Source organism: Bactrocera latifrons, unplaced genomic scaffold (genome assembly GCF_001853355.1).
Source record: "Bactrocera latifrons isolate USDA-ARS-PBARC rearing strain unplaced genomic scaffold, ASM185335v1 scaffold_5, whole genome shotgun sequence".
In the NCBI taxonomy this organism is placed as follows: Eukaryota; Metazoa; Arthropoda; class Insecta; order Diptera; family Tephritidae; genus Bactrocera; species Bactrocera latifrons.
In genome coordinates, this window is record NW_017537156.1 from 2,229,734 (window position 1) to 2,252,797 (window position 23,064).

General features: G+C 36.3%; 6 protein-coding genes across 9 annotated transcripts in view; 5 read left to right on the top strand and 1 right to left on the bottom strand.

Moving 5' to 3' along the window:
• Positions 1 to 215: 215 nt before the first annotated feature.
• On the top strand, positions 216 to 3,742 carry LOC108973730 (PP2C-like domain-containing protein CG9801). Of its 2 annotated transcripts, none has more exons than XM_018941184.1 (3): positions 216 to 292; positions 387 to 547; positions 610 to 3,742. In XM_018941184.1, exon 3 carries the CDS (start codon positions 828 to 830, stop codon positions 3,318 to 3,320), a length of 2,493 nt encoding a protein of 830 aa, XP_018796729.1. In that variant the 5' UTR covers positions 216 to 292; positions 387 to 547; positions 610 to 827; the 3' UTR covers positions 3,321 to 3,742. The 2 variants fall into 2 exon arrangements, with proteins under 2 accessions (XP_018796729.1, XP_018796730.1); XM_018941185.1 differs by having other exon boundaries at positions 246 to 353; positions 429 to 547.
• A 363-nt stretch (positions 3,743 to 4,105) lies between these two features.
• LOC108973731 (nuclear pore complex protein Nup93-like) lies at positions 4,106 to 7,732 on the top strand. The gene is made up of 12 exons (XM_018941186.1): positions 4,106 to 4,625; positions 4,687 to 4,867; positions 4,938 to 5,117; positions 5,189 to 5,436; positions 5,511 to 5,744; positions 5,808 to 5,949; positions 6,020 to 6,380; positions 6,453 to 6,699; positions 6,762 to 6,885; positions 6,952 to 7,078; positions 7,147 to 7,451; positions 7,514 to 7,732. Exons 1-12 carry the CDS (start codon positions 4,465 to 4,467, stop codon positions 7,631 to 7,633), a joined length of 2,430 nt encoding a protein of 809 aa, XP_018796731.1. The 5' UTR covers positions 4,106 to 4,464; the 3' UTR covers positions 7,634 to 7,732.
• On the bottom strand, positions 7,723 to 11,054 carry LOC108973732 (LIM domain-containing protein jub). Its single transcript, XM_018941187.1, has 7 exons — positions 9,802 to 11,054; positions 9,326 to 9,728; positions 9,120 to 9,260; positions 8,885 to 9,054; positions 8,752 to 8,814; positions 8,520 to 8,685; positions 7,723 to 8,458 (listed from the first exon to the last, which is right to left on the bottom strand). The coding sequence occupies exons 1-7, from the start codon at positions 10,798 to 10,800 to the stop codon at positions 8,208 to 8,210; spliced, it is 2,193 nt and encodes a 730-aa protein (XP_018796732.1). The 5' UTR covers positions 10,801 to 11,054; the 3' UTR covers positions 7,723 to 8,207.
• Positions 11,055 to 12,198: 1,144 nt separating this feature from the next.
• LOC108973664 (protein SPT2 homolog) lies at positions 12,199 to 14,843 on the top strand. 2 transcript variants are annotated; one of them, XM_018941066.1, is made up of 6 exons: positions 12,199 to 12,259; positions 12,347 to 12,419; positions 12,763 to 13,113; positions 13,179 to 14,259; positions 14,326 to 14,449; positions 14,545 to 14,843. In XM_018941066.1, exons 2-6 carry the CDS (start codon positions 12,360 to 12,362, stop codon positions 14,714 to 14,716), a joined length of 1,788 nt encoding a protein of 595 aa, XP_018796611.1. In that variant the 5' UTR covers positions 12,199 to 12,259; positions 12,347 to 12,359; the 3' UTR covers positions 14,717 to 14,843. The 2 variants fall into 2 exon arrangements, with proteins under 2 accessions (XP_018796611.1, XP_018796609.1); XM_018941064.1 differs by having other exon boundaries at positions 12,201 to 12,419.
• Positions 14,844 to 15,494: 651 nt separating this feature from the next.
• On the top strand, positions 15,495 to 20,129 carry LOC108973712 (histidine--tRNA ligase, cytoplasmic). Of its 2 annotated transcripts, XM_018941145.1 has the most exons (6): positions 15,777 to 15,865; positions 17,990 to 18,420; positions 18,499 to 18,711; positions 18,767 to 19,195; positions 19,266 to 19,865; positions 19,925 to 20,129. In XM_018941145.1, exons 2-6 carry the CDS (start codon positions 18,136 to 18,138, stop codon positions 20,126 to 20,128), a joined length of 1,731 nt encoding a protein of 576 aa, XP_018796690.1. In that variant the 5' UTR covers positions 15,777 to 15,865; positions 17,990 to 18,135; the 3' UTR covers position 20,129. The 2 variants fall into 2 exon arrangements, with proteins under 2 accessions (XP_018796691.1, XP_018796690.1); XM_018941146.1 differs by lacking the exon at positions 17,990 to 18,420 and having other exon boundaries at positions 15,495 to 15,865.
• LOC108973714 (zyxin) overlaps positions 15,777 to 23,064 on the top strand; it is a 179,463-nt gene continuing 172,175 nt past the window's right edge. The window contains exons 1-2 of the mRNA XM_018941148.1: positions 15,777 to 15,865; positions 20,591 to 21,171. Coding sequence (XP_018796693.1) covers positions 20,698 to 21,171 — 474 coding nt within the window. The 5' untranslated portion in view covers positions 15,777 to 15,865; positions 20,591 to 20,697. The remainder of the gene's footprint in view (positions 15,866 to 20,590; positions 21,172 to 23,064) is intronic.

A 23,064-nucleotide genomic window follows, 5' to 3' on the forward strand; every position in this document is an offset into this window, starting at 1 on the left:
TCTGATATTTTCAACTGATATAACAAAGCTGGCGGTTGTCATATGTTATTTTAGGGATTCCTCGAATGCGACAGTATCAGAACAAGGGAGTTAACAGCTGTTCCTGAAGAATATTTACAAAATTCATTTCAGAGTTTTTTTTTTTAATAAATTGTATGTTATTATGTAGTGTAAATCCCGTCAGATATATATCGACAATAAAAATTACAGTGAAACGGCAACGCTGTCGGAAGTCAGTTTATTCATAATAAGCTGGTCGTATAGTGAGTTAGTAAAAACAATCGATAATAAAGTAATTGAAAATAAATTATTAATAGAATGTAAACCTATTTTTGGAAACAAATTTTTAATCAGTGAGTATGAATTAATATCCGATGTCTTTCCAGCAATTTGAACATTATGGTTTCATAATAAAACATAATATTCAGATGAAATACTCCGCCCACTACGTTGGAAATTCGAAAACAATGTTTTACAAAGAAAATAAAACTTGGCCTTGCGAATGAATCAAACCTTTGTCTCTTCTTTATGCACATATACAAATCAGGTATAACTTATATATATACATATATGTAACGATTGAATATAATAACGAACTCCTTCTTACAGTCGTAATTATCATATGGGGCATAACAGCTATTCAGACAAAAGACTTTCGAATATCACCAACCCCCGTTGACGCATTTGTTTTCTTAATTGTAGTAATTAGTGAGAGTGCAATGACGTTAAATTGATCTCAGCCCAATTATAATTTTTCGCCTAAGTAGTCGCTTACAAACTTAATACGGAGTAATTGAAAGTAAAACGGTAAATTAAGAAACATAAAGATGCCCTCTCTACGGCAAAAGGTCACAACATATTTCCGTCAATTAAGTTTTATTGCTGAACCTCGCGATAGCCCTAGAGGAGTTCATAAAACTTCAGATGACGGAAATTTTATAGTTAAATATTTAGAAGGACGCATGGAACGTCAGTTTATCCCTGGACCGCAAATTTCAAATGGGCAAAATCCAAGTGACCTGCCAGATCTTAAAATTGGTGTCTATGCGACTGGTCCCACCAATATAACTGCCGCCAGTACAGGTCCTGATGAAGGCCTTACTGGCATTAAGCGCTCAAAATTGCATTTAAGTGCAAGTTACGCAGACGATATTGATTTCATTGATACTACTCAGGAAAATGACTGCTTCGAGATTCGAAAAAGTATTGCCACTAATAACCGAAATCAAAACAAATTCAATCGTTATGGTGGTGCACCACGTAAATTAAGTAATAGTGCCGTCACATCAAACAACGATCAGAATGCAAATAAGCCATCAGGTATGCGTTCACGCAAAAATTCCAGGACTAGTATTACAAATTCCAATAAAATTCCAAACCATTCAGAAAACATACATAGCGATTTAAACACATCAAAGGTATCTGATACATCACCAAAACCACCATTAACAAAAGCCGATGACAAGAAAATCACGGAAAACGCAAACAAGTCCACAACGATTGTTGTGAGCTTAGTGAGCACAAAATTTACCACCAATGAAGCAGCAAATGATCAAAACAACAAAAATATATTAAATTCGTCTCCGAAGGAGAATAAAACAAAAACAAATACATTATCAGCATCTGTTGATATTAAGGATTCCAAAGAAAATGATACCAAGGACACTTCCACAGAAGTTGATAGTTCCACAAAGGTTATATTAGATAATACGACAGAACGATTACTTCGTGAAGCGGTTTCAAATCAAAGTGACGTAACCAGTTACAAGGAAATCAATAACTTTATGGCAGATGCTATTGCTGGTGTAACTGATTGGCGCATGGAAACTGATTATGCGTATGGAATTTCCGTATCACTCTATGAAAACAACATGTTAACAAAGGAGCCTATGGGCAGTCCTATAGCTGATTGCTATGGTATAGTTGTACGTGGAGATGCAGCGGCTATGGCGCTTGCTGACGGAGTTAATTGGGGTGATGGTGCGCGCTTAGCTGCACGTTCGGCTGTGCATGGTTGCCTTGACTATTTGGATCGTGCTATTTTCGGACTCGCACGAGAGTGTATGGCAGCGTCGACAACAGAGGTATTTGTAAGTCTCCTACGAAGTTTGTGGGAAGGTCACGGCTGCATACTCGAAGTGGGTGGTTCTCTAAGTACATTGACAATAGCCGTGATACTACCGCTAGCTGATGAAGGTAAATACGTTGTATGCGCATGCAATGTGGGTGATTCATTGGGATATGTATATTCGAAAAAATATGGCGTCCGTGAGTTTACACAAGCATCACATGATATAACATCAATGCGCGACATGCGCGATGCATTGGGCGCACTAGGTCCTGCCGATGGTAATAAACCGGAACTTGGTAACTTAACTTTATCAATGACGATCATTGAAAAGGGTGATATTGTATTTTTAACGTCAGATGGAATTAGCGACAATTTCGACCCGGTTGTAGGGAAATTTGCTGAAGCGTGGACACCAGACGTAAAACTTATGCCAAGTAGTAAATCACAAGGGCAACATCATTTAGCACCAAAAAGACAAAATAAAAGTGCTTCATCTATTTATGCACGTTTACATCATGTACATCACAACCCATCTAGGAGCGAAACTGAATCACTGCCAACATCTCCAACTAATGTACCAACGCGGCCACCGCGCACCAAAAAATCACCCTCACCGGAAGTAGTTAATGTAAGTACTGCAGCTAGTGCACCAAGTCGACCAAAATATATGCGTTCGCATACTGTGATAGAACCAAGACGTCTTTCCACGACTGGACCCTCTGCTGGAAGGCAACAGCATATTGCTCCCAACATTTTACCAAAGATACCAAAATCTATTTCGGGTCTACCCTTAGTGACTGGACCGCAAAGACATGCTCTCACACTCTACCGTCTAGAAGATCTGCTGAGTTTTGGCATAAATGGAACATTTTCGCCTTGTACATCAGCTCGTCGACTGTGCCATTTATTAATTGATTTTGCTCGTATGATCACATCAGCCCGTAGGAAAACACTGGAACAACGTGAACTATTTTACAAATTATCAACGGGTCCTGATGGCATTAAACGTGAAGTTGAACTCAATCGCATGCAGCATCGCGCGGCACGAAAACGTGTCGTAGACAGTAGTGCTTTCGCTGCTCTGCCGGGAAAGTTGGATCATGCTACCGTAGTGGCTTATACAGTAGGAATTGGACGTAATAGTAGTACTAATGATGATGGCAGTAGCAAAAGTGAGGAAGTGAACGCTTCTACTTCAACTGCTGCAGCCTTATTGCAATCGAAAAATTTTAATGAAACTAACTTTTAAAATTCTTTAAGAATCTCACAATTCAACATCACGAAATATATACCATATATGTATAGTGCTTGTAGTCTGGTATTAGAAATGCGCAGATGTAATATTTTGGCAACTGAAGGAATTAAGCACAATTGAGAATGATAAGTATTATGTGACCTGCAGATTTTTAAACATATGGCGGATTTTATACCAATGCTTTATTTATTAAACATAATATACATACATACAATACTTCATGTGGCTTGATGCAATTACCCGAGCTTCAAATGCGGCCAATTAATCTTAACACTAAGCTAAAATTATAAATTTTACTCGAATAATTAATCTACAATGTAGTACGTCTATTCAAGTGTCATATAACTCGAATAATTTACAATACAATTCAGTAAAGATGCAGTCATTGCAAATATGTGAAGTTATATCAGGAGCATGGAACTAATTATAAAGCATGAAGTTCAATTGCGAATGCAACACCATTTAAAAATTTTGTAGTACTAGCATGTTAATACCCAGTGCCCGAAACAGTCCGTTACTTTGAAAATTTTGGAATATTATTGGAATGGTATATATGTATTCATCTTTGATATAAAAAAAAATATTTTTTTAATAAAGTACTGCAAAATTATAAGGAAGAATATTAATATTGTTTTTTTTTACGCTAATTAATTTGAAATATGAACATTTTTATATAAAAAATTCTTGTTAAATTTTTAGCTCTGCTCAGTTAAGAGATTTCAGAAGGATATGTTGCTGCTACTTATACTCTTTGTTGATCTTAGATCTCTTTAAAATGTACGATGTTACCGGATTAAAAATAAAAGATGATGTAATTTGCAAGCGCACTTCCATTCGGAATTGATAGAGAACGTACATTTATATAAAAAAAAAAAAAGAATTAAACTTTTAAGAATAGCCAAGGTTATTGTGCTATTTCGTAAAGCGGCTGGTTATTTCAGAAAAAACAGTGTATGCATATGTATTGATATTAAAATTTTAAATGGCATCACCAATCTATGTGACGTACAGCTGTAGCCGTCACAAAGTCACTGCCGCCAAAAACTGCAAAATCTTTAGGATAGTTTTGTTTGTAGTTTGTAAATTAAAAGTTAAATAAATTTTTTCCTAATAACCGCAGCTGTATTCATAAAGCAAAATGGATTTTAATTCATTGCTGCAACAAGCACAGCGCTTGACCAATGAGACACAGAACTCTGAGGAGTTGCCGCGTGTTGAGCGTACGATTTCGCAAGTTTTGCAAGCGACTCAGGAATTGCACTCACGTGTAACTCAAACAGGCGCACAGGACATACAAGCGTAAGTCTCAATTATTATCCGTCCATAAATGTTGTTAGTAAGACATTATCGAAATTTTCAGGCATATCTTACTCGGCTCTAAGGGCATTGATCTACCGAAAATTTCGCAAAAATTAGAAGCATTAAATGCTCGGAAAACCTTTGAACCGCTAGACCCTATTGCAGACACCGACGTTCGTAGTTTTTTAAAAAACGAAAAGGAAAATGCAATATTGTCTATGATTGAGGAAGTTAATAGAAGTGTGAGTAATGGATTTTTTTTTTACATATGAGCAATCATTTCATTTAAAGCATTTAATATTGTACAAACAGACATTTGAGGCTGCAGAAAAACGACGGTGGGAGTGTGTCCGCAACGAATGGCAGCAAGAGAAAGTAAAATTGCTTAATTCATTGATTGGACCCTCGCAGAATTGGATTGACATACAAAAATTGCCAGAGCAAACAGTGCTGAACGAAACTTTTGGCTCTCGTTCGTGCCTCAATCGAATTGTATGTACTAATGTCGAAATGTAACAGCAATTAATTTAAAGCTTTCAACAAATCTTTGTTTTTATTTACAGGAAATGGCATATGCACGTGAGGTCTACGAATATAATACGGCCATCATTAAAGGTGCATTTCGACCTAATCTCATACAGAAATTTGCCAAGGTTGCGGAAAGTTTTGAAGATCAAAAAGTTACCGAAATATGGGAAATTATGAAGTATATGGTCAATATAGCACCAGTTTCGCGAAATCGTGACCCCATACAAAATCGCACACAAATTACACAATTCATTGATCAAGCAAAAAAATATTTGGAGAATAGGTAATCATCGATTAAGATAACAAAGTATTTCTTATAAGTTTTATTAAGTTTTATTTATAACGTTGGCCTTGCAGGTACAAATTATACATGTCAACAATCATCAGTAGTAATTTGCGTGAAGCGCAACGAGGTGGTGTGCCTAGCACTTTTAATTTGGTATCGTCTTTTGTGGGCCTGACGTTCAACCAATCGAACTGCTTTGGTTTACAAGATGCAAGTATTGATAATAAACCACTTTGGCCAATGGTGTATTACTGTCTGCGATGCGGTGATGTGCAATCTGCGTTACGTTGCATGCAAATGGGCGGGTAATTTTATTTTATTTTATATTTTAATTAATTTTATTGAATTTTTTATATCTAATCGTTTAGTGCCGGCCACGAGGATTTTATACAAGTGCTTGAAGACAAAATAAACAAGCCAGAGCAGAAGATAAATTCCAAATTGGAAGGACAGCTCAAATTACATTATTGTAATAAAATAAAGAATTCCACTGATCCATACAAAAAGGCGGTAAGTACAATAAAGTTAATTTGTTGTAATTAGTCAATTCAGTAGTTACCTTGCATTTATATTTTTTCAGGTTTACTGCATAATAGCTGGTTGCGACATAAATGAACAACACTTGGAAGTTGCGAAAACCACCGATGACTTCTTATGGATTCAACTGTCCTTACTACGCCCCGAATCCCATGACAATGCCGAAGTGCTTACTTACTCGGGCCTGCAAACAATGATACTTGAAAAATATGGTGAGAAGCATTTTAACGCGAGTGAACAACGTCATCTTTACTTCCAAGTGCTTGCTTTAACCGGACAATTTGAGGCAGCCATTGAATTTTTAGCGCGTACCGAGCAATATCGCACTCATGCTGTGCACATTGCACTTGCTCTGAACGAAATGTTTCTCATCGGTGGACCGCGCAATGTCCAAGAGCCGTTACGTAAGTAAATAGTAAATAAAAAAAAAAAAAAATTAAGAAGTTTCCAGCATACTGTTTTGCTCTTATTTATAGTGTCTGTCGACATTGAAGACCCAATGCCGATGCGTCGCTTGAATATCGCCCGTTTGATTATGTTGTATGTGAAAAAATTTGAGGTAACCGACCCCGCAGAAGCGCTGCAGTACTACTTTTTCCTGCGTAATCTGAAAGACCCGGAAGGACGCAATTTATTTTTGGTTTGTGTCAGTGATTTGGCCATTGAATGTCGCAATTATGACTTGATATTTGGTAAAATGCAACCAAATGGCATTATGTCGGGGTAAATTGTATATCATATTTATATTACTACTATTTAATCATCTCGCTTTTCAATTTAATTAGCGGTCTGTTTGAGCAATTCAATTGTGTGGAATTTGATACGCGCACTGCAGCTGGCATGGCTGCAGAGGAGCTGGTGAATAAGGGCATGTTCGAGGATGCCATCAAATTATTTGATATTGCTAGCGTAAGCCATAATTATATTTCAATTGAGATTATTAAATTTCAAAGATGTTTCCATATCCTTCCATAGATGCAAAATCAATCTTTGCGCTACCTAGCCATACTGTTGTCCCAGGTTGTACATCAAAGTTCTAAAAAGGATTCGTTGCGTGAACGTCTGACAATTATGGCGGCTGATTTCAGAGAAAGAATGCGCGGTAAAGCTAACATTATTTAATTTATTGTTTTTTTTTCACAAATAATTTCCTTTTATTTTCTCTTACAGGCAATCGCATTGAATGCGATCCACAGGTTATTTCCACCTTCAATTTGCTATGTGAACTGGTGTCATTCTTCGATTACTACCACGAGCAAAAATACCAATTGGCTTTAGAGGTACTCGCCAACACCAAACTCGTGCCATTGTCTATGAGCGAATTGGAGGAATGCATAAATAATTTCAAGCGTTTGGGTGGTGAGATTTGTAAGGTGTATCCTGATATATTATTGGCGGCAATGGATATTCTATATGCTCAGTATAAAAGTGTGAAAGGACGTGATACTGGCATTGTTGATACAGGACGTGATCGCGTAAGTCTAATTGAATATAATAACCTTGAAGTGATTTATTAATTTACTTTCTTTTTTTGCAGCAACTTCAGCATTTACGTGAAAAGGCGAAGGCTATCACAAATATGGCTGCCACAGTACCATATCGCATGCCAGGCGACACAAACAAACGTCTTGTACAAACGGAAATATTAATGCACTGAATTTACAAAGTACGCTTGCTTTTAGGTCTTTAAGAATTAAGAATAAAAAAAAAAAAACATTTTACACTCAATAAAAGTTAAAAACTGCATAGATTTTAATTTATATATTTAAATGCAACGTCGTGATCCTTTATTTCATTATGTAATATGCATACATATATGAGTTAAGTATGTAAATGCAGTTGCGTGAGCATTACAAAGCGCATCCAAAACCACTAATACGATAAATTCCACAATTGCGTATTGCATGTATGTAAAGAGTACACATTAGACAGTTGTATGAATATTTTTTTTTTTTTTTTTGATTATTAACTGTTTATGTTGTTGCATAACACTGTTTGTCACACTAAAGTTCTCTGTATGCAGAGTGTTTTTTTCATGAACATTAAATATTATTTTCAAAAGCCATAGATTTGAAAATTCCTGTTACTTTATAGTAAAAAAAATTGTGCGTTCAACTGTAGGACTTATGTACTAATTTTTGATCCTTCAATTCGCGTATAATATTAGGAATGCATAATATGAGTAAATTATGTATAAATACGCATTTGAGCACTCAAATTTTTGTTTGTCTTTAACCCATGTATTGATATGATGCGCACACGGGTTCCTGATGTCGGACGTGTGGCGAAGATTGCTGCATGGCCAAGCATTGCAAGTGGCATGAACGACATAATAGGCGTCCATCTAAAGGATAGCAACGCTTGTCGGGCTCATCGGTCAACTGCATGCCACACTCTTCACAGATGTAGCAATCCACATGAAAGTCCTTATCCATGGAGACAACGCGTACAGTTTCATCAGTTCCCTCTACAGGTGTTATGCCTGGAAAGCAGCAATTGTATCTTAAAATTTACTTAAAAGAAAATTAACAACAAATTACTACCTTTGCCACAACTAGCACATTTTGGCGCAAACATGCGATGATAGTCATTTACACAGTAAATTTTATGATCCACATCCACCGTAAAGGGTACACCATCTAGGCATTCATTGCAGATGCAACAGCGAAAGCAGCCGGGGTGATAAGATTTTCCCATCGCTTGCAGTATCTGTGATTTAGATATTAATATATATAAATGTATTAAAAATACTATAAAGATGAACGAGCGACGTACCATCTCCATTATTAAATGTCCGCATATTGCACACTTTTCTGCTGTTTGCTGGAAACCCGAATACTAAAAAAAGAATGATATACATATGTATATTGACGACTCAAACAGAAAATAAATATAGGATTATCCTTACCATATAGTCTTCCTCACAGTAAACGCGTCCATGCACATTATAAAATGCTTTACCGCGCAACGCACGTCCGCAAGAGCAACAAATAAAGCAATTCGTGTGATACAAATTGCCCATAGCCTGACAAGCCTGACCAGCACCCTTCACTTTATCGCCGCACGTATGACAAATACCTGTAAATAGGAAGAAACGGCAAAATAAAGTTGTAGATAACAACAACATGCATGCAATAACTTACCAAAATACTCGCCCTGCTCTTCGCTTTGTTCTATTTCCTCCTCTAGTTGTCGTGTGAGTTCTTCGATTTTGCGCTGCGCTTCGGTGGGACCGGTAGGACGTGGTGGTGTCACGCTATACGGTAGCAGATTTTTGGAGAGCCCTATAAGGTAAAGAAATAACTTGTGTTACTTATCCACAGACGTAAGTAGTAAGACGATGTCCTACCAGTACTATTTTGAGATGGTGTTGGTGAAATGGATGATGCCGCAGCGCCACCCGATGACAAAGGACGCTGCGGTATAGCAAGTGGCGATTGTGTGAATTTACGTTCGTTCATTGGCGAAATTTTGCGTGCACCAGTCAATGTAGATTGTTTATCTAGCTCACCACCACCACTACTGCTGCCCACATAAACGGGCGACTCATTACACAACTTGCGGTAACCACTACTGCTTGAAGCGAGCGCAGTTGTATTTGAGCGTAGGGGTTGTACGCCTGCTGTAGGGCTTCTAGCTGGCTGGCGGTGCAAGTTAGCTGTCATGCAAACATAATCGGAACTGTTGATTTCTTCAATGTAATTCGGATTAACAGACACATTGATGATGGGGTGATGTGTGGGAATGTGATGCTGTTCCAAAAAGAAAGGGATAAGAAAACAATTATAATAAAAACAAAAGTTATGACATTTTCAGTTTATTTACCGTATTTTTGATTGGTGTGTGCTGCAACAGCTTGTAATCGTTACTGCTAGCTGTACTAGAAGCCAACGATTTTGCAGGCGATGTTTGTATACTGTTAGGGTGACTGGGCAAGGAAAGGTTGCGATAACGCTGTGTTGGCGATGATAAACCGCTACCACCAGCAGTAGCAGCGGCAGTACTATTGGACGCTGCAGTTTTTAATGAAGAATTTGATGTACTACGCCGATGCATAGGAGATGCCAAGACTACCGACATATCCAGTCCAGAATTTTCGCGCATATGATGTGGCGCTAGTGGCGTTAATGCACCATTACCAGCACCGCTTAGTTGTGGTGATATCTCTGCATGTTGATAAATAGTGGCAGTCGCCGGTGAGGCTTGTGGCTGGGCACGTTGTCCGGAATGTGGTATAATATTTTCATAGATAGGCGCCGTATCCGCATGATGTTCCGGTACTGGCGTATGAGCAAACCGCCCACCACTGGTGCTTGCATGCATTATCATATATTGACCGCGCGATGGATTTGCTGTGGGACTTTGAGGTTGTGCGCGTTTATGTGTAGATTCGAAGTACGACTCAATTGGAATACCAACCGCGCCGCCGCAAAATTCGAGATTTTCGTATACTGGAGATTGTTTCGTTGATAACTTTTTTTCATACATGACATTGCGTCCAGTATATAGAGGACTATTGCCTTCTGACGGACCGATACCATTGGACACTGGTTGGGAAATTGGAACATTGTTTATATTCGCATCAGCTGCCAACTGCTCAATTGGACGGGGTGTGGCATACTTAGAAGAAGCAATTATATTTGTGCGCTCATATAACTTATACTCCTCTGCAGATTGTTGTTGCATAGGAGTGTTGCCTGCATGCTGTCGTATATAATTTGCTACTGCTGGGTACTTGGGTGAGTTAAGCGTACTTTTATCCTCCCCCATTTGTAAACGTTGCATTGCTTCACTGAGGTTTTCATTGCGGCGTTGACCAGCCATCGATTAAACTCTGAAGTTCGATTTGCTTTGTTGTGCTGTGCTTAGTCAAAGTATTTACCTCAATACACCGGTTCCACACAAACAAATTCAATTTAGTACCTCATAAATTTATGATTGATTATGAAATGAACTACGATGTATTTAATAAAAAGATGACGGAATCCAAGAAGGAATTTCCGGAATTTTTAGGAGACAATGATGAATAATACGAAAGAAAGAAAAGAAATCGCTCCTTGGAGTTGCCACTAAAGATAAAAAAATAGGCTCCCCAGTTTGGAGTTATCAAAGAGTTTAAAAGAGACATTTTTCTATAGCAAAGAGAAATAGAACCAGAGTTGCCGTAGGTAGAATAAAAATTATATATTTAACATTCAAAACGTTATTAGTTTTTTTTTTATAATTTTTTTATTCAGCTAAATTTGTTTGCAATTTAAAACATATTCAGGTACTATAGTGATATAAATTAGAAATGAAAGGATTAATATGTTTTTAATCATCTACAATAAAAAATTCCAGAACCTTGGGAAATTGTAAGGAAACACAGTAAAACCTTTAAATTCAATTAAATTAAGTTATTTTCTGGAAACGCTCAAATCTCTCTTTTAAATAATAATATCAATTTCAATTAATTGATAACAATAATAATAATATTGTTATTATTTGTAATATTTATTAATATAACATACATATATTAGGTAGTCCAAAACGTCTTTTCACGTTCAAGTACTATATCTCCAGTGTTGGAAAAGTAACATTTTAAGCTTAAATTAACGAAATAAATTAAATTGGGGGAAGCTAAAAAAATTTACAGCTGATAAAAAATTTGTGAAAATAATGAAGAAATGCGCTATATTTTGAAATTTTTATAACATGAAGGGAAGAATGCCATGCAAGCCAACAATGAAATTTGTGAAGTTTACGGAGTATCAGTTCTTGTAGCACAAAATAGTTCACTTGCTTCCGTTCTAGAAATGTTGATTTACACTTTTGGAAAATGGCAAAAAATGGATGACCAAAATGGTACATATATTTATCAGTACAAATATAAAAAAATAAGTTGAAGTTCGATTTTAAATACTAAAAGACTTTTTCGAGTTTTGATGAGTTTTATGTAAACATAGTAAAGCTTTAAATTACATTATTTATCTCTCTGAAAACAGCGAAAAATAACGCCAAACTTTTAATAAACGACAAATATAAAAATAAAAGAAAAATTAAAAAATGTTTGTTACAAAGAGACTTGTCATCATGGTGAATTTTGAGAAAATTTAAATTTCTACTAAATTATTTCTACTAAATTTAAATTTTCTTACATCTGGCAAGCCTATAAAAATCATCCCTGGGGTATTTTTTGCAACTATTTATCGGATCGCAATATATATCTGTCAGCAAGGGTCATTTTCTATCAGTCTTCATAAAAAATTAGCTCATATTTCATGTTCTCGAATTTTTCAAAATAGTAAGAGTAACGCGACATTTTTAATATACATGCAAATGCTTAGTATTAAGCCCATTTAAAAAGAAAATATAATCTAAATCTCTATAGGAATTTATTCAAAATGGATTTCGGAACTTTGCTGCATGTGGCAAAGAAAAATAGTGAAAACAGTAAAAATGAGGTAAGAATACGGTCAACAGCTGTTCAGTGGGTTCAATACCACCCAAATTTAAGCAATTAAATAAGGAATAATACGTGGCAGGATCATGTGTTATTACTTAGGAACAATTAGTACAAATTATAATCTCGAAAATAAATTCCATTAAAAACATCAGTACCAATGTTTTTACTTGTTTACTTACCCTGGTGCATACATGATAAGACTCTGAGTGATTGGTGGATTGTTTAACTTCTAAATAAGTGCATTGCTAATTAAACTGTCTTCTGCTTAACTCCATTGTCTATATTATCACTTATCAATCGTATACTTTGTGGAACTAAATAAATATATTTGCATTGTCTAGGGTAAATATTACAGCACCAAATTCGCTCCACCGAAAAAAGAATCAAAGGAGAAAAAACTTTCGGCGAACATACAAAAGTTTTTACAAAAACGTGAGCAGGAGGAGCGTGAACGAGAAAAAGAAAAACAACAAAAGCTAGCTAACTTATTGGCAATGCGAGATGAGAAATCAAAAAATAAGATAAGAAAAATGCTAAAAGTCACAAAATCTGCCAATAAATCGGTGTTGGACGATGCAATAAATACAGATCATACAGCTGTTACGATGTCCGGACCTGACCAGCCCGATCAGGATGATTATGGATACGTTTCAACCGAAGCAAATGCTTTTTATGCAAAATATATAGAAAAGGTATGTGTTGTATATCTATTAATAATAACTGTTTTTTGTACCAAAATCATCTTACATTTATATAGGTGAAAGACGTAAAAGAGGACAAAGGCTTTGCACCAAGTAGACCTCAATCGCTAAGAGACCTATCAGGGACAAAGGAACGGGTAAAAGCTGCCATTACACGTGAAATTGAAGAAAAAAGAGGTCTTAAAGGGCAAAGAATAGCGCATGGTAGCAATAGTTTAAGTAGCAGTATTAAGGAACCCAGTATAAGTCGATCAAGTTCTTCCAAACCTCTTTATGATCCTGAGGCGGAACGGCGTGAAGAGGAACGAAAAAAACGAGAAGAGGAACAAAATCGTAAAAAGAATCGTAAACCACCACCACCTCCAATGGACTTTAAAGCTTTACTAAAATTAGCTGAGCAAAAACAGCATGAACCGGTTGAAATAGTGCCAGTTGTTAAGAAAAAAGAGCCAGAACGTTTGTTGACAATGAAGGAGAAGAAGGAAATGGAGGAGCGACAGCGTGCTAAGGAAGCACGTGAACGCAGAGATCGAGAACGAGAAAAGGAACGCACACTTGGAGCCAGTTCGGGAAAGGAACGCCGAGAAAACGGTACGGCGACGTCGAGTGCGCCCAATCGCATGGAACCAAATGGACGTATCCCAAAATTAAACCAAACCAAGTCTACGCCTACAACGACAGCACAATCCTCATATAATAAAAGTTCGGCTGTTAAGTCTTCGACTATTGTTAGCGGGACTAATGGTATTAAAAAGCAACATCCTTCCTCCGCATCGACTTCAATATCATCACAAAAGGGCACATTGAGTTCACATGCGAAGAGTACATCCGCCTCAGCTATTTCTTCATCAAGTGCCAAACAATCTCATTCCGCTGCATATAAACCTTCGTCAGTTAGTACAAAATCGGGTACCAGTGCCTCAACCAGCAGCAGCAGCAGCAGTAAGAATCCTTATGGCAGTTCGACGAGTAAGAATCCATATAATGGTGCAACTCGCGAGTTTCCACCCCATGATATGAAATCTGTGAAACCGCGTCAGTTTCCTCCCCCAGACGTACAAAAGACGCGGCAGTTTCCACCGTCTGATGTGCAGCGCAATCGCGGCAGGGAAACAAAGAAGCCACAACCAAATAAAAGTAAGCTTCAATATATATAATATAACACAATGCAGACTAAAAATAAATGTTATTTTCTTTTAATAGGACTGCGTATTGAAGATGATGATTCGGAATACGACTCAGAGATGGACGACTTTATTGACGATGGTGACGAAGTAGAAGATGTTTCATCACATATTCGCGCTATCTTTGGCTATGATAAACAAAAGTACGTAAATAGAACATTGCTACAAGAAATTCAATTGTTATACGTTGTTGTTGTAAAAGAGTTAAGCAAATTTTGTTTTCTTTGTTTGTGTGTAGGTATCGTGATTTAGATGATGATGATGATGCTGCTATGGAATCCAACTTTGCGCAAGTGCAGCGTGAGGAATATATTAGTAAAAAAATAGGAATACAAGAAGACTTGGAGGACATGAAATTGGAGGCGATCGAAAAACGTCGAAAGATGTTGGCGAAAAAGCGAAAACTATAAGTTAACGCATAAAATGTACTTGGATACTTCGTAAATAATTCGCAATATCATTAATTATTATGTAACTACAATTTAAATTACATTCGGTTGATTGGTTGTTTTTACTGCTTTCCCCAATTTACACAAACTTTGTTAAAATTTTTATTTGTTTTTATTGTGAGAAATGCTTTGCTTTCAATTAGTCTAATCTAGCCACAATATTTTTATATATTACTGTACATAAACATTTACATATGTACGGTTATTATAGATTTTCGCTTAAAGGTTATTTGTATTATATACGTAAATACAACTCTTAAAAGTGAAAAATAAAATTTTCCAATTATTAAACGAAAAACGTTATTTTTTCATCATTATTGTCATTTAGCCCATTGGGTGATCGTACGCACACTCATAACAAGGGACGGGAATATACATTTACATATATTAATCGACAAAGTGACAGCATCAATTGCTGCTAACTTTGTTAAGCATATAATTATGCCTCAATTTCTAAGGGGTGCGTTGTTTTTGTAAATCACTAGTTGGTTTTCTTCTAGTTGGAACTTGTTATATACCCAATTGCCGTGGGAGCGCCAGTTTATTTAAAATAAGTTGCTGTCCAAATTTCTTTACCATCAAACGAAATCTGTTGGAAGTTCGGCCTAATTTTTGAACTTTTGTCTATTTATTGCTAAATGCATACAATTGGGCAACACTCAGTTTATTTGCGAGGACAGTCGACAAAAGAAATGTCAAAACGAACTGTCAAGTAGTTTACCTTTTCCGCAACAGCAACGTATTCGTTCAACTTGCATTTTCCACCGCGTGTGCGTTTTGTGCTTGGTAATACATTTTCTTGCATTATTTTATATAAATAAAATAAGTGAATATTGAATGAAATAATCCAAATAGCATTAGACTATTTCTATAAGTAGAGTAGTGTGAAAAGTGAGTGTAAGTTTGAAGTGAGAAATAATTTGCATCAAACGAATTAAAACGGGACTGCATCTATAAAAAAAAACAATATACATTAAAATTGTGAATTAGAAAAAACTAAAACCTGTGTGGAATAGAATGAGTGAGACGCGTGAACAGATACTCGAAGAAATTAAAATTCAAGGCGATTTAGTTAGAAAACTTAAAGCAGCCAAGGAAACCAAAGAAAAGGTAAGCTCATCACTGCAGCTGTTTTCCCGAGACTCAATTCATATTGGTGTTCTATTTGTTATCATTTTCTTATTCTTGAACCCATATTTAAGTCAAGTTACTAAAACAAAATACTCCATCACGCATTATGTATATGTATATATATATATTTAAAAGTAAGTGTATATAATAATAGTTGGTACACATTTCTAAATTAAAAAATATTCGTTAATTATTTTAGAGATTTCATCAGATAATTAGAATGTCTTGCAAAAACCTTCAAACCAAAAACACTCTTCGCCTTACTGTTGTTGGTGTTGTTAGGTTTTGACAGGGTATCTACTGTCTTCGGGTGATTCATTGCTGCAGCAGCATTGACTCGCGTCTACCATAATTAATAATGAATGTAATAGAGTGTTTCGTGGGGGGGGAGGAAAGCTTTGACTGCTGCGCCTTAGCTATGCAGACTGCTTGCCTGGTTACCTAAAATTACCACAAAATACACAATGTTAGTCTGTATTGCTGGCAGATTTTCGTCAAACATTCACTTTCGAATCGAATTGGCCAGCAACTAAAATAAGTAATGACTATTGTTATTGCTGAGGCACCTTGTATATACTATTTGAATGCAGTGGCATGGACCGATTTCTAGTGTTCAAAAGCACTAATATCATTTTTATGTTTTGTTAAAGAAAAATGTACACACACATCCATATTATGATCTGCAAGCAAAAGTAATATCGTTTATATGAGAACGGCGGTTACGTGTAACGGTATCGTGGGTATTAATTTTTAGGGGCTTGCCGCGATCAGCCATAGTTTACAAACTCAACTTGTTTCATGCCTCCTAAACTGGATTTTGATTTTTGCGTCAATTAATTATATAGTATATTTTTTTGAACTTGAATGTGAGAGTGCACTGCAATTCTGGATTGGTTATGATGTTCGCAACACCTTACAATATAGAAATGCATAAGCACTTTGACCGAGTGGCATCTTATTCTTCTACTAACCTGGATTTTAGTCTTATTGGGTTGCATATGAATTTTCACATATACAATATGTATATATGTATGCATCTATAGATTCTAGTGTAATGTACATATCTTTGTCAGCAGATCACTATACACTAAGTTAAGATAATTAAATGCCAAAATATGTAAGCATTCATAAATACATACATATGTGGGTATGCATGTATGTGTATCTATATATATTTCCTTCCTGAATATAACATTCATTATTTCTTTAAATTATACTACTCTTGTGGAATAATTTTTCCAAAATGTTGTTTTGCCAATATTTAGCTTATTTTTTAATAATTAGTATACTATGAGTATTCATAAACAACGCTTAATTTTCTGTGAAAACTCGGTTTATTATTTTTTGTTTGTTATTTAAAACATATTTCAGGTAGGTATGTTTATATACATACAAACATTTATAAACTATTCCTTATATTTTTATCGCATAAAAAGAATATTTTAAACAACGTATAACTTTAAATATTCAATCATAATGAAGTGTTCCAACGCAGCAATTTGTGGCCGATGGAATGCAATATTTTAGATAAAAAAATATGTAAAATAGTCTCCCTTCGTAGAAATTAGTCTCGTAAGTTAAAATAACAACATTTTCATTTCATTATTACTATGTGTTACAGTGATTAATTTTCACACCGTCGTTGACACATGCTCATACATACATATAACGAAATGTTGCAATCACATAAAACAAAATTTCAATTCCAATTGAATTTTAAAAGAGCACAAACGATATCATACATATATCAAAAGTTAAGCGCAATTAGTTTTTTTTGTTTTTGGTTTTAAACGCACCATAATTTGTGTAAATTAATTCCTTATATATCCTTTTTCAATTATACATACATACATATCTGTTTACATAACACATCATCTTCATTCACACTTTTTCATTTCATTAACCTCACGCTTAGTAATCCTTAATTTTAATCAAAAAATAATTTTGCTTAATATGTTTGTAAATAGTCTCTGTTGTTGTTTATGCGCGTCAACTATTAACAGTAAAAATAGCATCGTAAGTTACGAATTTCTCTAAGAATATGTTTGTTTTTTTTCCACTCGGAGACAATTTCTAATCAGTTTCATTATTGTTGTTGTTTAGGTTTAAACAAATCGGCGCGTTTTATTAAAACTTTACCAAAAAATTCTTCACACAAGATTATTCGAACTCATATTGAGTAAAATTTTGTAAACGAGATAATCAGTAAAGCTATAGAATCCTATTAAAGATTAAAGACAATAAAAAAAATGTTGCGTTCGATTGGCCGTCAAACTGCTTACTTAATTGGTCATACAAAAAGTCGGCCAATAACAAATTGGTCCTCATTTGTGTGTACAACGTTCAGCGGCGAGCGAAAATTCGGGCCCGCAGATCAGCAAATGTGTCGTCACTGCGCCACCAATCATAAGGTGGGGCAATTCAAAAGTGCTTCAACAAATCAAATTTCACATAGAAAAAAGAAAAGCCACACAATCAACAGCAATAATGAGACTGATGAAGAGGCAACTCTGCTAGAACAACAACTGGCGCAGGTTAGCTTTAGTACATGCATTAAATAATGTATTCGATTTGTGAAACCGAAACTATATTTTTTTTTATTGGATTTTCAGATAGATGAAGAGGTAGCGCATTTGTTAGCGCTGAAAGCGAAGCTCGGCGATGGCCCCGCAACGCCGCAGAAGTTTACGCTCAAGACGCCCAAAGGTACGCGCGACTATTCGCCACAGCAGATGATGTTGCGGCAGGGCGTGCTGGATAAGATTGTGGCGGTCTTTAAGAAACACGGTGGCGAGGCCATCGATACGCCTGTATTTGAGTTGAAGGTTAGTTAGTTAACATTTCCTTAATATAAATTTATTATTTTGTAATTACTTACAGGAGGTGCTCACTGGCAAGTATGGTGAGGATTCCAAACTCATTTACGATCTCAAAGATCAAGGTGGCGAAATTTTGTCGCTACGCTATGACTTGACTGTGCCCCTAGCACGTTACCTAGCTATGAGTAAAATTTCTACTTTAAAGCGCTACCATATCGCCAAAGTATACCGGCGTGATAATCCCGCTATGACACGCGGTCGTTATCGCGAATTCTATCAATGCGATTTCGATATTGCCGGCACCTTCGATCCCATGCTGCCAGATGCGGAGTGCGTGAAAATTGTTTCTGAAGTGCTGAATACATTGGACATTGGCGAATATGTGATTAAAATTAATCATCGGCAATTATTAGATGGCATGTTCGAGGCGTGTGGTGTACCAGCGGATAAATTTCGCACTATTTGCTCCGCCGTAGATAAGTTGGATAAGGTGAGCTTAACAAAACAAAAAAATCTTTATTTTAATGTATTTCATGTATATCTTTGTTATTCGTTGTTAGTCTCCTTGGGCCGAAGTGCGTAAGGAAATGATTGAGGAAAAGGGGCTGGATGCGGTCGCTGCTGATAAAATTGGTGAATATGTGCGTCTGAGTGGCGGCATTGAGCTTGTGGCACAGCTGCAAGCTGATGAAAAATTGAAATCTGTGTCTAGCGCTGTGAAAGGCTTGGAAAACATGCAGCTGCTGCTGAAGTACTGCGATGCCATGGGCTTGTCGCCAAAGATTAGCTTCGACTTGAGTCTGGCACGCGGCCTGGACTACTATACCGGCGTTATTTATGAGTGTGTGCTAAAGGCCGAACCGAAGATTGTGCAGAATGGTGCTGATGCTGCGGAGGAACAAGGCGCTGTCGGTTCAGTGGCTGGCGGTGGACGTTACGACAACCTGGTCGGCATGTTCGATCCCAAGGGCAAGCAGGTGCCATGCGTTGGCGTCTCCATTGGTGTGGAACGTATCTTCTCGGTATTGGAAGCCAAAAATGCTGCTGCCGGCGTAAAGACACGGACCAACGAGGTAGAAGTATATGTAGCATCGGCACATAAAGGCTTGCACGAAAAGCGTTTGAGCATTTTAAATAGCCTCTGGGACCAAGGCATTAAGGTAAGAGCTGTATATTTCGCACTACGTTGGCATTTGATGTATGTGTTTTTTCTATAAAGGCTGAACACTCTTATAAGCTTAATCCTAAGTTGTTAGTGCAGTTGCAATACTGTGAGGAAAATCAAATACCTTTCGCAGTCGTATTTGGTGACTCGGAACTGTCCAAAGGCGTTGTGAAGTTACGTGAAGTGAGTACACGCAAGGAGGAGGAGATAACACTAGCCGAATTGGGGAATGAGATAAAGAAGCGTTTGAACAATTAAATTGCTTGAGCTACTTGCGTGATAACTATAAGCAGGCTACAATAGATCGAATTATTTATTTATCACAAAATATAATTACAAGTAAATTAAAAATATGCGATGCAGATGGATAATATAAAAATTAAATGAATTCACAAATAAAAAGGCATTTACTGGGCTTAAAAAAATTGTTGTTTCTTTTACACAGGTAAAATAAATTTAAAAAAAGTATACAAAATTAAAAAACAAAACTTAAAAATTAATAAAAAAAAAATTAAAAAATAAAACCTAAACAAATATAGTAATGCAAAAATTTTAACTAAAAAAAATTAAATAAAAAATTTCTAACAAAAAATTTTAGAAAATAAAAATTTAATTATATATTTATTAGTTTTTACTTTAGCGATATTCGATACAATATTTTTGTCTTAAACTTGAATATTTGAGTAAATTTTATAACAAAAATTGTAAATTTTATTACAGCTTAACAGCAAAATTCCAAAATATCCCAAAACACCAAACTTTTTGCCTACCCTAACTACAGTATAAACAAATAATAATAAAAAAGACATAAACAATAAAGTGAAAAAATGCCGGAATATTTAAATGCAATGACCGGCCGCTTTAAGAATGCTAACGCCAGTGGTGGCATTACAACAGTGACACCGCCGGCACCCTTCGATGTGAGCACAATGATCTACGAGACCATGCAACAAACACAACAATACCAACCACAATATCCGCAGCTAGAATTACAACCACAAAATCTTGGCAATGTCATGCCGAATGTAAATACTTTCGATTATATGGGTTATGCGCCGGTATCGGCACCGGTACCCCCACCGCCGGCGGTGAATGAGCATGAAATTGAGTTTCTCAACTGTCGGCCAAGACGTTACAAGCGCACCAAACGCACTTATACGAAAAGAAAAAATAAGACCACAACTAAACAACAGAACAACGAGAAAACTACAGCAACAACTGGTGCAGCAGCAACAACAAATACCAAAGCAATGCAAATGCCGTCGATGGCGAATTCGCCGAATGTACAAATGAGCTTTAAGGTAAGTGGTAATTGAATTTCGGGTAATCTTAGTAATTGAATAACCGTTTTTTGTGTAATCGTAAAAGTAATTCAATGAAAGAAAATAAGTTGTTTATTCTTGATACCAGGAATAGTTAACTTGTTTGTCACCAAAGTTTTGAACAGACTTTTTCATGGCTTTTATAAGAGGTTAAATTTTTTGAAGTCCTTTCTTTATCATCTGATCAAATTTGACCCGGACTGACAAAGCTTAGTCCAAATTACTACACACTTTTTAGAAGTTTTGGCTGTGATGGCCTTCAGTTCGAGTTTGCTGTTGTAGCGACAGAATTATGCCGAGTTTACAGATCTTGGACCGTTTCAGTTACGTAGACCTGATTGTCGTGGGAACGGAGTTCGAGTTTGGAGTTTTACGGTTTCGTCTAATGTTTCGAGCATCTTTCGCTCATCGCTTTCGGATCCTATTGAGAATCAATTCCCACGACAGCCGGTTCTACGTTACCGGAATTGGTTCGAATTTTATCCCACCAAGGACTGTTATTCCTAACCCTGTTTGAATCGAAAAATATCAGGCTTAGATATATAGATCTTCTACCTGCTCCAATGTCAACACCGTTTTTTTGCGTCATAAACAAATAGCTCGCAAACACACACTAATAGACCTTTGGAGATCGAACTTCACACGAACATGAAATAGGTTAACCAATTTAGAAAAAAAAAATTATAGATTCGGTTTGGGCGCCCAGTTAAAATAGAGCAGTCCGAGCCAAGTTTGATCAGATTTTATTTGGATTGAGGATACCGAATACTCTCTCATCCATTATTAGCTTGTGCTTTAATCCCTTAAAACTCTCACGTATTAATCCATGGGTCATATAGTTCCATAGATACCGCTAGATGTTGACCACTAGTTTGGCCTTCCCGTTAAACAAAACTGACAACCGTTACTCAGACAATGGAGGCTACGTAACCGCCAGCTTCCCTGAGCCGAAAGCATTTCAACGTTATTCGTAACTATTAAATTAGGAATTGTTGTTGGAGCCATCTACCGCAAGATTTTCAATAACCGCAAATGAAGGTCTGATGCGAAGCGCATATTCAAGCCCGAAACTCGTAAATAAAAGATCATAGTAAAAGCAGTTATGTTCCGTTCTCAATAGTTCTCGAATAATTGATTTTCGATTGACTGACTTTTCGCTCTCAGCTCAATTTTTTCTTCAAAGGATTACTCATTGTATTGTATGTAACGGTTTACTTTGAACATGTGGTTTTAATTTTGAACAGCTGTCATACTTTTTCAAGACGGTCTAACGAATTAATTTCAGTCCGTTGAAGAAGATAAGCAATCTTTTTTTCAATCTTTTTTTCCGTTTTCTCCCGCGTGTTTTTGAGATTTTTTCCGAGAGGCATTACATGTACATTTTAAAAATTTAATAATCGGAGAACCATTTTGTAAATTTTGGATTCTCTTGATCCCGTACCCGATCTCTGGAATGAGTTCTGGAAAAAAATGTCTGGCGTTGAGGAAGATTTTTCTGCTTTTCTTCACAGTGACTTAAAAAATCGAAATTATTTTCAAAAATTTTATATTTGATAGAAGGTCTTCTGAAAATTTCAAATCGATGGGACCCACCGTTACCGAGAAGTTTTCCTCACCGAAGCTGTAGAAAGGGTTTTGAGTAAACCTTGTTTAAAGTTTTGGGAGCCATATACACCAAGTTAAAAAATTCAAGCCAACAAACAAACGAGGTTAGATCTCCGAAAAACAGTCCTTGGTTGGATAAAATCCGGGTCAATTCCGGTAACGTAGAACCGGCTGTCGTGGGAATTAGGAATTAGAGCAGCTTCTCTCTGGATACTATAGCAGGTTGAACTTCTACTTTTTACAGAATCGACCTCGACAAACCGAATA